Genomic DNA, 14,788 nt, shown 5'->3' with positions numbered 1-14,788 from the left:
CCCCTCCCCGCCCCCCGACAGTGCACCCTTACGAAACACACACTACCCACCGACAGAAAGCAACACTGAGCCAGAGAACACCCCCGCGTATCCAGAGAAGGAAAACCGAGATCACTGCGATCGCACAACACAGCATAGAGGACCAACTACCATACTACGCCTGCACCTAGACTGGAAAATGGCCCGTACCAGAAAAGGACGCCGAGAAAGAACAAGATCATGCAACAAGAGACGCGAACACACAACACAGACAGAACCCACAAGAAACAGCCCCATTGGAAGAAAACACGCCTAAAACAGCCACAACCAGAACAAAATCCACAAGAGAAAAATCCTTATACCTCACACCCTACCTCGCAACAACCAAGGTACACCGAAACCCCAACACGGAAACCTCGAAACATGCAAAGAATTTCCTGATACCGCGGAAAAAAGATGGGGGCACTCAACAAAAGAGTGGGAGGGCTCCGACCCCATTACCCCTTACATTACAAGAACAGAGGGGCAACATCGATTTTCACTGTATCCCGCACAATACAGCGAAGTACCAGCAACCCCACCTCCCACCCAAAAATCGGACCCAATGAAGATACCACCGCTGATCTTCATCCGAGTAGCATCACAGCAGAAACACCAAGACTAAACAGCCCTGTTACAAACTCGAACAACAAATAACCTCAAAACAAAATCTCACCCAGAGAATCCACTGTAACCTAATAAACGCAAGGTCAATGTCCAAACACGCAACGGAAATATACAACCTCCTGTCAGAAGGAGGCATAGATATCCTATTTGTAACCGAAACATGGCTAGACGACAACTACAAGATCACCCTCAACAACTGCCTGCCTGAAGACTTCAAATGCATCCAAACAAACAGAAAATCCAAAAGAGGGAGGGGGGGGTGTAGCGATCATCCACAAGGAACAACTAGCCATCAAAATGGAAGATCCACTAAACATCGATAAATGCGAATCCTTAATACTACGAGTTGCAGTAAACCCCAAAACCAACCTGAAATTCATACTGATATACAGACCACCAACCTACGATGCAACTTTCATAGACCCTTTTACGTAAGCAATCACTACCCTAGCCATCAAGTACAATCATCTGATCATCCTCGGAGATTTCAACATCTGGTACGACGAAGAAACCACAACCACACAAAAATCCCTAACCGCCCAACTAGCAGCCATGAACCTACAACAACTAGTCAAAGGAGCAACCCACTAAGCAGGGCACACACTTGACGCAATCTTCGCCAACAAGGATCTCATCACCACGGCACCCCCAATTCAAATACTTTAGAGCGATCACCTCATCATTCCATTCATAATCACAATGGCCGCTCCAACAAAAAAGCAACAAGAAAAACAACCCATCATGATGAAAAGAAACTGGAGAACCATAAAAAACTCCAACCTAACCGAGCTCCTAGAACTCAGCAAACCACAAGCATCAACCATGGAAGAAGCAGACCAAAAAGTTGCCCTACTTCACACCTGGATCGCAACAACCCTTGACGACATCAACAAAGAAAAGCCCTTCACCCCATCACGCAAGAAAACTACAGCAAAATGGTTCACCCCACTACTCAACGCCATGAAAGGAAAAACCGAAAACTAGAATCTGAATCGAGGACCAACAACACCACCGCAAACAAACTGAAATTCCTACAACAGATCCGCGCATATAAAAAAGGAAATACAAAAAGCGAAGAGGAAACATTACGACAACCGAATCTTCAGAGCACCAAACGCTCAAAAAGAACTATTCAAAATCATAAACTAAATAAAAACCCACCCGCCTGCAACAACACGCCAATCCCATCGATGACAATTTGCGAGGACCTCGGAGTCCACTTCAAAAACAAAATCATCTCCATCCAACACACCATACAAAACAGACCAAGCATTCACAGCTCAAACCCCACCGACACAGACGAGGAACACGCAAACAAGCTACGAAACTTCCCAGAAATATCAGTAGAGGCTTTCGTCAAACTTGTAAACCAAAGCAACAAATCGGGCTCTCCTGGAGACCCTTGCCCCCCGGACATATACAAAACAATTCTCAAACAAGGAACCCCCATGGAATACCACAGGAACCTCCTCAATCTCTCAATCTCAACAGGTAAAGTACCGCAGGCCTTCAAATCGGCTTACATCAAGACGCTACTCCAACACACAAGAGGAAACGTAGAGGATTTATCCAACTACAGACCCATCTCCAACATACCCTACATAGCCAAACTGCTAGAAACGTACGTCTACCAAATAACCCAGAATTCATAGAAGAGCATTAGCTACTAGACCTGGCACAAGTTGGCTTCAGACCTGAGAGGAACAGAATCGGCTCTCCTCTCAATATGGCACGACCTAAAAACAAACACAGACTCAGACAACAGCACTGCCCTGGTTCTCCTTGATCTGTCTGCAGCCTTCGACACCGTCAACCATGCCATCCTCATAAAGAGACTAGAAGGACTAGGGATAACAGACACTGCCCAACTATGGATCAAATCCTTCCTAACAAACAGAACAGAAACAAAATGGATGAAACCTTGTCAATCCAAACGCATTCTCCACGTGATGAGTACAACAAGGATCATCCTTCTCCCCGCTCCTATTCATGTACATATTAATCAAATTCATCAAAAAACACGGCCTCACATGCTACAACTACGCCGACGATACTCAAATAATCTTCAACATACAAGACACCCGAGACGAAAACACCACACTAGAGAATTGCCTTCGTGACATATTCAACTGGATGAACCTCAACCATCTCAAAATCAACCCAGGCAAAACAGAGATAATGATTGTCTCAAAAAAGGGAGGAGACATCAACTACATCCCCTGGCCAAGAGAGCTCAGCACCACACCAGAACCATCACCAACTGTAAAAAACCTAGGGGTCCTGATGGATACCAATCTCACTCTGGAGCCACAAGTAAACTCGGTAATCAAGAACTGTTTCTTCCTCCTGCGAGCAGCAAAAAGGATCCTTCTGTTCCTGTCGTTCGCCAACAAAACACTTACCATCATCGCTCTGATCATGTCCAGAGTAGACTATGCCAGTAGCCTATACCTGGGCATGCCCCAACGACTTCTAAAAAACTACAATGCATACAAAATGCAGCAGCCAGACTCCTCCTCAAGCTACCCAGAAGAGAAAACATCACACCCGCGCGAAAAATACTACACTGGCTACCACTGAAACAACGAATAATGTTCAAGGCCAAGTGCATCACGCACAGAGCAATACACATCAACCGACAAGAACACCAAGATCAAGCACCGACATACGCCTGGAACCAAAACCCTACAACAGAAAAAAACTCGGAGGATCGTCTTTCTCTCACCAGGCACCCAAAACCTGAAATGTCCTACCTAAGAATATACAGAATACAACAAACCACCTAGCATTCAGGAAACTCCTCAAATCATGGCTCTTCAAAGCGTAACCACAGCGGAGACGCACTAGAATGCCCAGACATTAAAACAATGATGAAAATAACTCCAACCTCGGACACTCTCAAATTGGACAAACACTCAAACCAAAGAACCAACCACTCGACAGAGCATAAGACATCATGGAAAATAGCCACAAAGGAAGGCTTCAGAGACTGACCACATACCTAGACCCATACGAAAGCCCTCAAGTGACTCTCCCACTCGTACGTACCGGACGAACATATCCAGACCGGCAGACGCACCTAGATAGACGTTGGCCTGTGTCACATCTGGATAGGATTGATTGAAGGATAACATGCCTGCACCTAGAAAAAACGTGAATGCTAGCATGTGCCACACTTAGAGTTGTAAACACCAGCATGCGTGGCGTTCGGATGGAGTTGTGAATGTTAGCATGCCCACACCTGGACGGATCTCTAAAATCTAGCCTGCGCCACATCTAGATAAAAGTGTGAATGTTGGCATGACCACACCTGGATGGAGTCCTAAACATTGGCCTGCGCCGCGTCTAGATGGGAATGTAAGGGCCAACAAGTGCCACACTCGGACAGAACTGGAAATGTTAGCATGGTAAAGGTCAGGTAACCAACCAACCAATATAAACTCAACCTCTGCATACTTATCTCACTCAAAAATACTCACACAACCATCTCTCGCACAACAAGCCGCACGCACTTCACAACACTGCAAGAACACATAAGCCGGAACAGCACACACGGACTGACTCCGATCCGATACCCGCACCAAAGCTCAGCACCCGGTGTATACGGAGTTGAAGCTGCCAACAGAACACCACTCCTCTCACTATCCTACTCCCTTCTTCACCTTACTAACCCAACCCACCTTTATCATTTACAGATCCGCCTGAGCGCTTTGGGACCAATTCCGTTGGTGACAGTGCGCGGTACAAATACCTTTAACATTTAACATATACATTTAAAAATCAACTAACTGCAAAAGCCAAAACTATTGGCTCTGTCAATGCTTTCTAATGATTGGCTGGCGTTTATGCTTTGATGTCAATGGTGGTAGTAGATGAAAGTTAAACTTACTGTCCACAAAAGGATCTGTGCGGAAGAAGTCAATGCTTGGCTCTGTATCCACAGTAGGTACTGAAATTATTTTTTCATCCACGTTTTCTAAAAAGGAAACCTAAAAAGACAAAAGTGATTTCAAAACCTATTCACAAACACTTTGAACGCAAACTTTCTACAATGTTAAATCTGTAGACACAAAAAGGAGAGTGAGGTTCAATAGTGTCCCATAAGGGATCCTCTGTATTTGAGAAGCATGGGAAAACTAGCCGCAGTCATTTCAAAAAGACATCCTGGAAATAGACCATAAATGTACTGAGAAGTACTAGCTTATTAACTATTTCTTCAAAAAACAAATGGGTTCACATTTTCCTTAAGTTGCAAAGCTAAAAATTAAGCCAGATATAAAACCCCATTTATTGTACATTCTTTATCTGTAATATATTATACACATTAACTTGTACAGTTAACTTGTAATTGCCAGGAACAGAAGTTGAATTACCTGATAAGCAGTTACAATAAATCTCGGAAGGAGGAGCCAGACAGTTAAACATTTCATTTATTCAGAGTCACGAAAGAACATATCCAGCTAATATGCTTTTGAACATTATTTTTCTTCTAGGAGAGTTCAGTGATATCTTTTCTGGAACCTTCACCTCATAAACTCCTCTACTTTGGTCGATGGCCAAATGAGTTTATTCTCTTTCCTTCTGTATCACATACAGTTTCCAACAACAAAAACGTCCTACCGCTCTTCTTCAAATTAGGAGGCATTATGGGCAACGCTAGCGCTCTATTTGAAAGTTGTTAGTAATCAGCTGAATTTATTGGTGTCGCAGGAAAGCCTGAAGCAGGGGCAAGCTGGTACATGCTTTGGCCAGGCATTAGTTGCCTGAAATCAGATTTCAAATGGAAATCTGAGATTTCAAATGGAGGGAGAGGACATAAATATTGCTGGTGGTTCCAAGATGCTGGTGCCGCTATGTTGCAGAGGAAAGTATTGCACAGACAAAACTATATTATTGTTCTTGCAACAATGCAGAAGTAAATGAGTTAACTTCAAAAGATGCTGCCAATTAGGGTGAGAAAGACAAGCAACCACAACCACGACTGGGACATGGCAAGCACCACTCTGGCGACTGAAGATTGAACTTTGAGTTTCTCTGCTGATGAAGTGTTTACCTCGGAAACCTGTTGAGAATTGAGCCATATGTCAAATTGCTGGTGAAGCAGACACCTATGTGAGTGGTTTCCACTAAAGGATGATGTATTGAATGGCTATTAGATGTAAAATCACCATTGGTTTCTAGTATTCCTTAGATTAATAGAAGCCAGGATAGTATTGAGAGTCCCCCAGTGGCTTTGCTGGATTTCTAGGGTTTATTTTTTCCACCTGGTAAGAGTGAGTCTTTTCCCACTCTTACATGTGTTTTGCTGGTTGTATTGTCACTGTTTGTGTAATCTTGGGCATTGGAGCCTCACCAACTCCATGTGCCCCACTTTTTGAGCATGTTACACAGCACCTTCAGTGCAGTGACAAGGTTGTCTTTGAGACTTCTCCCTGACTCCATTTTTCTGGGGCTGACTACTATCCCCCAGAAACAGGTAAAGTTGCGAGTAACTTTATATAGTCACTTTAAACTACAGACCCAGTACACCCCATCTTACATGGAGTACTGGAAAGGGTTAACTATTATCCCTTTTTGTCTGTGCCTCTTGGAGACTTGTTTCGCTCCCTTAACTTTAAGACTTGGCTGGTAGCAGTGGTAGCTACCCTAACTTTCCTACCGCGATTATGTTATATAAACGTGGTATTGTTCCAGGCTATTATAGTAGCCTCAAACATAAACCCGCTTGACCAAATACATTTTATTTTGGATCCGGCTGGGTTTATTCGCCATTTCTTTTTTTAAGTCTTTCTCGTGTTTTTCTCTACGCGCCAAACCGGGGATGATTCCTTTGTTCGCTGTCTTTTCGCGGGCTTCTGCACAGAAGCCCTCCTTAAGGCACCCAATAGTCTAGGTAGATAGGATGTGAGGGAGGGATCTTCTGACCCCTCCAATGGGTTGCCTTAGTAACCCAAGTCGCACTCTTGTCTGATTGGCTAATGGGACTGGCCTTGCCAGGCCAGCCACCCTGCTGTGTTATTGATAGCCAGGCTGTATGCATGGGTGAAAACTGCATAAAAACAGGTCTCTGGGACTGGAAGAGCAGAGTCACCACAGCAACGAAAGAACCAATGAGGAATGGAAGAAGAGGACCCCTACAGCGACTGAACCGCCCGGTGAAGCCCTGCTGCAGGTACGAATCTCCAAATCCGACGACAGAGAAGATCCTCCAGGAAACTTCTTCCCTTGAGCTGGTGGGACCAACCAGTTCGCCCAAACTACAAGCCAGGACCCCTCCTCGTTTCAATTTGCTGTACAGAGCTACAGTGGGCCAGATAGCCAGGAGGGTTGCACCCTGCTTGGGTTTTAAGGAGCGCACCTTTTATTCGTTGTTTTGCTCTGCTGCTGGTTTCTTCCCTCGGTGGCGCAGGACCCTCCAGTATTCCTACTTCGTGTCAGTCCGACAGTCGCTTCAGGAACCGTGAGCCTGCAGGAGCCACCAGGAACGTCCGCCTCAGCTACAGCTCCCTCTCCTTTTTAAGGTACTGTGCAAATATGGTTGTGCGTTTCGCTCAGCCGCGGTGAAAGTGTTTGAAATCGTTCTCAAATCCGAGGGCTTGTCCTTCTCTTCTTTTTGAACTAACTTTTCTACCAACCAACCTCGTCCAAAATTTGTGCCACGAACTTTACCGCGATCTACATTGAACCTATTATCTTGAGCAAAAGACTTTTGAACCATTGACTTTGGCCCTAAGCCTTTGCTATCTGATTTAAACCTTGTAGTCTCTCTTGTTCAGTTGCCCTGAGTACTTATCTGTTGGTTTTGCCTAATTTCTAATAACTTTGTCTTTCCCTCCCTTTTAAATTGCTGGAGTGCCATTTTGCTCCCACTTCATTTTGTGAGCTTAACTTGTCTGGAATTTAAGGGAAGGAACACGTTACTTACCTGTAACTGTTGTTCTCCAGCATGGGTCTGGCATGGATTCACATGCTCGTGAATATTCCCCGTTGTCAGGCCGGGAATCCTCAGTATAGAAAAAAATCAGTATCAGTTTCGTTTCTGATCTGTCTTTCTTAGTAGTAACCAATCACTGGTCTCTGGGTCATACTGCCCCCAGCCAATGACTGCCCTCTCCCTAAGCCCCGCCTCCGACAGCCATCCTCAGATTTGGTAGCACGTATAAAGTGGCAGTATGACCAAGTGAAGAGCTGCAGAGGGGTAGGCGGGAGGGTTCGCATGTGAATCCATGCCAGACCCATGCTGGAGAACAACAGTTACAGGTAAGTAACTTGTTCCTTCTCCAGCATGGGGTCTGGCATGGATTCACATGCTCATGAATAAGAGAATACATAGCAGTACACACATGCACAACCACGGGAGGTGGCAACAGGCTCAACATTAAGCAATACAACAACTCAACATTAAGCAACTCTTACCTCGTCCGCAGCCTCACCTTAGGCGAACAGGTTGCGCAGCACTGCTTGGCCGACCCTGGACTCCTCCCTGGAGTCCCGATCGACGCAGTAGAATCTTGTGAAGGTGTGCGTCGACCTCCACGTCGCAGCCCTGCAGATGTCCAGCAGGGGCACACCAGACAGGAACGCCGTGGTAGCAGCGATCGCTCTGGTCGAATGGGCTCTCGGACGGCCGGGCAGCTGTCGGTTTGCCAACCGGTGACAGTGCATGATGCAGCCGGAGAGCCACCTGGAAATGGAAGTCTTCGAGAGAGCCTTCCCTTGATTCACAGTCCCAAAGTTCACAAACAGCTGTGACGTCTTCCGAAAACTCTTTGTGCGGTCCACGTAGAACTTCAGCGCTCTAGCTACACCCAGAGAGTGCAAAGTCCTCTCGGCCGGCGACGGGAAGAAAACTGGCAACACCAAGGGCTCGTTGAGGTGGAAGTCCGACGGCACCTTGGGCATAAAGGATGGGTGTGTCCTCAGCACCACCCTTGTGTCATGAAAAGTCAAGTATGGAGGCTTGCAAGATAGGGCCTGGATCTCTCCCACTCGTCGTGCGGAGGTGATGGCCACGAGGAAAGCTGTCTTCCATGACAGGAACTTCAAAGGCGCCGAATGCATAGGCTCGAATGGGGCCCCCATGAGCTTGGTCAGCACCACATTAAGCTCCCATGCCGGGGCAGGAGCCTTCACCGGCGGGAATGATCGGAATAGTCCCTTCATGAATTCTTTCACCAGGCGATGAGACCACAAGGACGCCCGACCCGTCGTCCTGGTATATCGGGAGACTTCAGCCAGATTTATTTTGATGGAGGCGTGAGCCAGTCCAGCTTTGGCCAGCGACAGTAGGTACGGCAGTACTTGAGGGGCCGTAATCCGCAGAGGGTTAATCTTCTGTGCACGGCACCAGACAGAGAACCTCTTCCATTTATGTCCGTAGCACTTGAGAGTTGAGGACGCCCTGGCCTTTGCAAGAACCTCTCTGCAGTCGGCCGGTATGTCGTACCCTCCAAACTCTAGTGCTGCAGGAGCCATGCCTGCAAGTTCAGCGACTCCGGGCTGTGGTGAAGAATGGCGCCTCCTTCTCTGGAGAGAAGGTCTGCGTCCGTCGGCAGCTTGACTGGTGGGGACGTTGACAAGTCCAGAAGGTCCGGGAACCAGATCTGTCTCGGCCACGCCGGTGCGACGAGGATCATCCTGCACCGGGACCTCTTGAGCTGGTTGATGAGCCGGAGCAGCAACGGCAGCGGAGGGAACGCATAATGAAATAGGCCGTCCCAGGGGAATGAGAAAGCATCGCCCATGCTCCTCGGCTGGGGGAACCTGCTGGCGAACCTCTGGCACTTGGAATTCGTCGCCGTCGCGAAAAGATCGATTTGGGGTTCGCCCCATCGTCAGAAGACTCGATCCACTTGATCCTGGCGTAGTTCCCACTCGTGGCACGAGCGCAGCTCCCTGCTGAGTCGGCAATCGTTTTTTTATTCCTGCCAGATGAAGAGGCACCAGAAACATCCCTTGGGCGATGGCCCAATGCCACAGATCCTGGGCTTCCTTGGATAGGGCCGGGGACCTGGTTCCGCCCTGCTTCCGGATGTAGAACATCGTGGTGGTGTTTGTCAGTGAAGATCCTCACCACCTGAGGGACGGAAGAAAGGACCTGAGGGCCCAGAACACCACACGGAGCTCCAAGATGTTGATGTGGAGAGACTTCTCCTCCGGGAGCCAAAGGCCTCTCGCGTGAAGATCTCCGTAGTGTGCTCCCAAACCTTCCAGGGAGGCATCCATCGTCAGCGTCACCTGGTGAGCTGGGGTCTGACAGTCTGTGCCCGCCGACAGATGGAAGCGGGTACCCCACCACCGGATCGCCTGACGGAACGTCTCGTTGAGAGGGATCCTGTCCTCGAAGCTGCCCGTCGACTGGATCCAGCGGGCGTCGAGGAACTCCTGTAAGGGTCTCATCCGAAGCCTGCAAAGGCGCACCAGATAAATGCAGGAGGACATCATCCCGAGGAGAGACTTAATAGATCTTACCCTGGCCATGTCCGTGGCCAGCAGACGCTGCACCTTGCCCAGAATGGTCCTGGTCCTTTCCTCCGACAGCGAGGCCGGTGTGTCGAGCTCGGCTCCCAGAAACAGGGCAACTTGCAACGGAACCAGGTGGATTTTGGAAAGTTGATGGAGAATCCCAGGTCTGTGAGCAGCTGGACGGTCTTCGAAGTGTGCTCCACGGCGAGCTCCCTTGTCCTTGCCCGGATGAGCCAGTCGTCCAGGTAGGGGTAGACGTGGATCCCCTGTAGGCGCAGCCGCGCCGCCACCGGTGCGAGGCACTTGGTGGACACCCTGGGTGCCGACTTCAATCCGAATGGGAGGGTCTTGAACTGGTAGTTCCGCCCTTGGACCACGAACCTGAGGAACTTTCGGTGTCTTTTTAGAATGGGGATGTGGAAGTACGCATCCTCCAAGTCGAACGACGACAGGAAATCGCCCTCCTCCAGCTGTCCCAGCACATGCTGGAGGGTGACCATACGGAACTTCTGTGCCTTGATGTACTTGTTCAGTCGTCGTAGGTCCAGGATGGGGCGCCATCCTCCTGTCTTCTTTTTTACGAGGAAGTACCTTGAGTAAACTCCGGAGCCCCGAAGCCTCTTTGGGACTTGCTCGATGGCACCCTTCTTGAGTATCGCCCTTACTTCCAACAGTAGTTGAGGGACGTGATTATCCTTCCTGGCCACGGGTGGAACGCGAGGGCACTTCTTCTGAAACTCGAGAGCGTGCCCTTGGGCTAGGGCGTCCTGTACCCTACGGTCGGTGGAGATGGACTCCCACACGCTGACGAACCTCGCCAGCCGGCCTCCCACCGGGGTGCTTCGGCGGGGGGCCCGACCCCACGGTCGGTTCAATCTTGTTTGGAGGCCGCCTTGCCTCCTTGACGACGGGCACCACCTGACTTGCCGCGTCCCCTGTAGGCTTCCTGGGACGAAGATCTTGCCGCTTGGCGGTAAGTGGAGAAGCCACTGCCGGATCCCTTAGAGGCACCTGGTCTGCCTCCGAAGCTCCGAAAGGACGGCCGTCGTTGTTGGAGCACTCCCAGTGTCCGGCCAGTCTCTGTGTCTGCCTTGATGGCCTGAAGGGACTCATCAACCGCCTTCCCAAACAGGTTGTTCCCGTCGAAGGGCATGTCCAAAACCTTGGTTTGTACGTCCTGGCGGAAATCTGTGGCTACGATAGCCAGGGCGTTGGCCGATAGTCGTCGCTGCGGATGAGATGATCCGTCGTCCCATTGTGTCCAACTTCCTGCCCTCGCCGTCCGGCGGGGAAGTTGATGTCGAGGCCGATGCACCCCCAGCTTTCTTCTTTGCCGCCGCCGAGACGACCGAATCCGGGGTAGGTTGTACCCGAAGGCACAAGGGGGCAGCGTCGGGGACCCGGTACTTCTTCTCGTACCGGTCCCTCTTTGCCGGCGCCGTGGCAGGGTTCTTGAGGAGGGCGAGCCCCTCATCCCAGATGTCATCAAGAAGCGGTACGGCGAGGACCGTCTTCCTTTTAGCCTCGCGCCGTTGGTAAAGGAACCCTTCTTTCTTCTTTTTTTCTGGGCAGAGCTGAAAAAGCTCAGATGCCCTGGAAATCATGGCATGAAAGGATCCAATCTCGTCGGGCTGGGACGCCCGAGCAGGGGGCGACGGGGGACACGTCCCGTCGTTGCCTCCGTCGTCATCTGTACCTGTCGTAGCCGTGTCCGTGCCTGTATCATCCCCGTGGGTAGTAGGCCGGGGGGAAGGGAGAGCAGGCCGCAGAGGTGGGGGAGGTGGCATAGGATGCGTCGTCCTCCTCTTATGCGGTGGACTCTCCAAAGGTCCTGGCTCTGGTTCTCCCGTCGGGTCTGGCTCAGGTACCTCCGTCGGGGGAAGGGGAAACCTTGTCCTTATCTCCGAGCATAAGGACTGAATCGCTGACAAAATGGCTGCCGAGGTGTCCTGCGGCACCGGAAACGACGGGCGCGAGGGCTCTTGAGGAGCCTTGTCGGCGACACCATCGCTCTCGTCGTCGCCCTCGTCGGGATCCCTCCCGATGGGCTGGGCCTCTTCCACGACTTCGATGAGCTCTTCTTCAGAGGTCGTGTCCATATCCACGATGGCCACCAGCCCCTCCCCCACCTTTTCCAACGAGGACTTCGTGGGGGTCTTCTCAATGGGCCTGAAAGACGACTCCCTCTGCGGTGGCAGGGAGACTCTGGGTCCTGAGGGCGCCTCCACTGGTGTAGCCTCCACAGGCTGAGCCAGGGCCGCGGCGACCTCCTCAATCGAGGTATTAGGAGGGTGAATTAAGGCCATCGTCACCTTCTGGACGCCTGGGGCCTTCACCTTGGGGGGAGGGGCCGAGCCTCGCTCCCCCTCTGCCGGAATCTTCGAGATCGACCGGGGCCTCTCCAGAAGCTTCGCCGGGTTCTCGGACTTCCTCTTACCCGAGCCAGAGCGTTGGCTCGTGGTTGATGGCGCCGGGGAGGATGCGCCCTGCCTGGCAGCCAAGGAGCCCGACCGTTCGGCGCTCCCGGTGCCCGCGGACTTGCGGTGCTTAGCCTTTTGTTGGGCCCCCGTCACCGGGCACCCTCACAGGACTTAATAGACCGCTCAGACTACTTCTTCTCGCCTGACGGGCTCTTCCCTTCCAGCCAGTTGGCGAGACGGAGGTGACGATCCTTCATGGTCCGCTCTGACATGTTCCCACAAAACGCACAGTCCTTCTCCTTGTGCGTCTTGTCCTCATGTAGACAGTTGAGGCATAACGAATGCTCGTCCTCCTTGAAAACATTCTGAAGCTGGCATCCAGGGCAGGTCCTGAACAGCTTCCCGGGCGTCGCACTTCCTTTCTCCTGGGCCATATCCGGGGTAGGCCTCGGAACTTCTGGAATCCTCCAAAAGCGTAACTAGACAAAATCTTCACCCTTGAGGGGCGTAGAAAACTCCGAAACGGATCCCCTTTGATCGGATGTAGAAACGGTGGAGCTTGAGGCTCTAGTTAACCAAAAAATGAGAAAAATCTCCTGAAAAAGCGCAAAAACGCAGCAAAAGCTCAAGAGCTACAGCACGAGGACTCCCAACACTTGAACGTGCGGTAAAAATCTGAGGATGGCTGCCAGAGGCGGGGCTTAGGGAGAGGGCAGTCATTGGCTGGGGGCAGTATGACCCAGAGACCAGTGATTGGTTACTACTAAGACAGACAGATCAGAAACGAAACTGATTTTTTTCTATACCGAGGATTCCCGGCCTGACGACTGGGAATATTCATGAGCATGTGAATCCATGCCAGACCCCATGCTGGAGAAGTGGTGTGGTGTATTTATGATTGGGATTTTTGACTTGCTCAGAATAATGAAATGTTATACAACTGTTAAGTAAAATAAATATATATATATTCTTTTACTTAGAAACCTTGAGTCAGTGTTTGCCTGAACCATAGTAATTGCTGTCCATTGTGTAACTATTTGTACTGCTCACTTACTCTTGAGATAAGTCTGGCTGCTCCGCTACTGCTACCACTATAACTGTGTAGTACAGGCTTGACCCAAAAGTTGAAACTGTACTGTCACTCGTAGTCCTAATTGTGTGTAGTATTCCCAAAGGGTACTGCATATAATTCTGCCTAACAATGACCAATGGTTGTGACTCATTTTTACATTGCTTGGGACATTTTGCCAGTTTCCATGGCAAACCAAAAACCCGACAAAGATCAATTTTATAGCTTCTGAGGAAAGGAAGTTAAAGCTTGCTCAATACCGTAACCCCAGTAATAAAGCGCAGGGTGATGCTGCAAATTAAGATAAAATGATCTATGGATGCTCTCCTAAACCAGTCTACACGTGAATGGCTACTTAAAACGTTTCTAGGTTCATTCTTCTACCGTTTTATGTTTTGCTGCACTTTTTGCTGAAAAATGTTTGCCGACAAAAAAAAAAAATAATAAAAAATAAAAATAAAAAAAAATAAAAATCGAATTTCTTTTTCGAATCTCATACGTTTTTAAATTACCTGGAAGATGCTGGTGAGGATAGCTGTTTCTGAAGATCTCAGAGGCTGGCTGTTGTACTCATAGAACCTGAAGTGGAGTCCCTTCTGCTTGTCTGGAGCCCAGTGGAAATGTGCTGCTGCTCCAAACGTACAGGCTCCTTCAAGGGATATCCCAGCTCAGAACTCTGCAGCTGCTCTTTTATGTGAGACTGTCCTGCCTCCTGCCTTGGAGTCCAATTTCCTAAATTGAGAATCCCATGGGTCGCCATTGTGTTACCTGACTTTTGCTTAAACAGTTATGTTCAGCTTTTTGTGGGTTACCTTGAGTAGGTCATCCAACATCACTAGTGTTATTTCACCTAGTCATCTCCTGGTGCTCTACATGCAAAATATGCAAAGCAATTAAAACCAGATGTCCAAATGGAACTATGCACCTACAACTTCACCAACTTCCAATGGCCTGAACCACCTTCCTGGGGTAGATGGACTTTAGATCCATAGTTGGTCTAATTCTCTTCGCTTTTCGACTGCCTTCCTGCTGAAGCACCTACTTAACCGCAACACTTACTACAACCAGAGATCTGCTCCACGTTTGCAGAATATTAAAGTTACTCACTGTAGAGGCCAGAGTACTCATAGTCCCCTTTCCTCCATCCTTGTGGGCGGCCTCCAACATGGGGACAGTACTGGAGCCTTTG

The 14,788-nt window shown here is 49.5% G+C and overlaps 1 protein-coding gene across 2 annotated transcripts in view; it reads right to left on the bottom strand.

The window, feature by feature from the left end:
• The window catches only part of EPS15 (epidermal growth factor receptor pathway substrate 15), a 1,698,287-nt gene that overhangs the window by 452,183 nt on the left and 1,231,316 nt on the right, over positions 1–14,788 (bottom strand). For both annotated transcript variants that reach the window (XM_069642214.1, XM_069642213.1), the window contains exon 18: positions 4,535–4,634. In XM_069642214.1, the coding sequence (XP_069498315.1) occupies positions 4,535–4,634 (100 nt within the window). The remainder of the gene's footprint in view (positions 1–4,534; positions 4,635–14,788) is intronic.

Source organism: Ambystoma mexicanum, chromosome 1q (genome assembly GCF_040938575.1).
Source record: "Ambystoma mexicanum isolate Mex_15411 chromosome 1q, UKY_AmexF1_1, whole genome shotgun sequence".
NCBI classification, from domain to species: domain Eukaryota; kingdom Metazoa; phylum Chordata; class Amphibia; order Caudata; family Ambystomatidae; genus Ambystoma; species Ambystoma mexicanum.
Note: the sequence above shows the minus strand (reverse complement) of the source record. Positions and strands in the feature narration are given on the sequence as shown.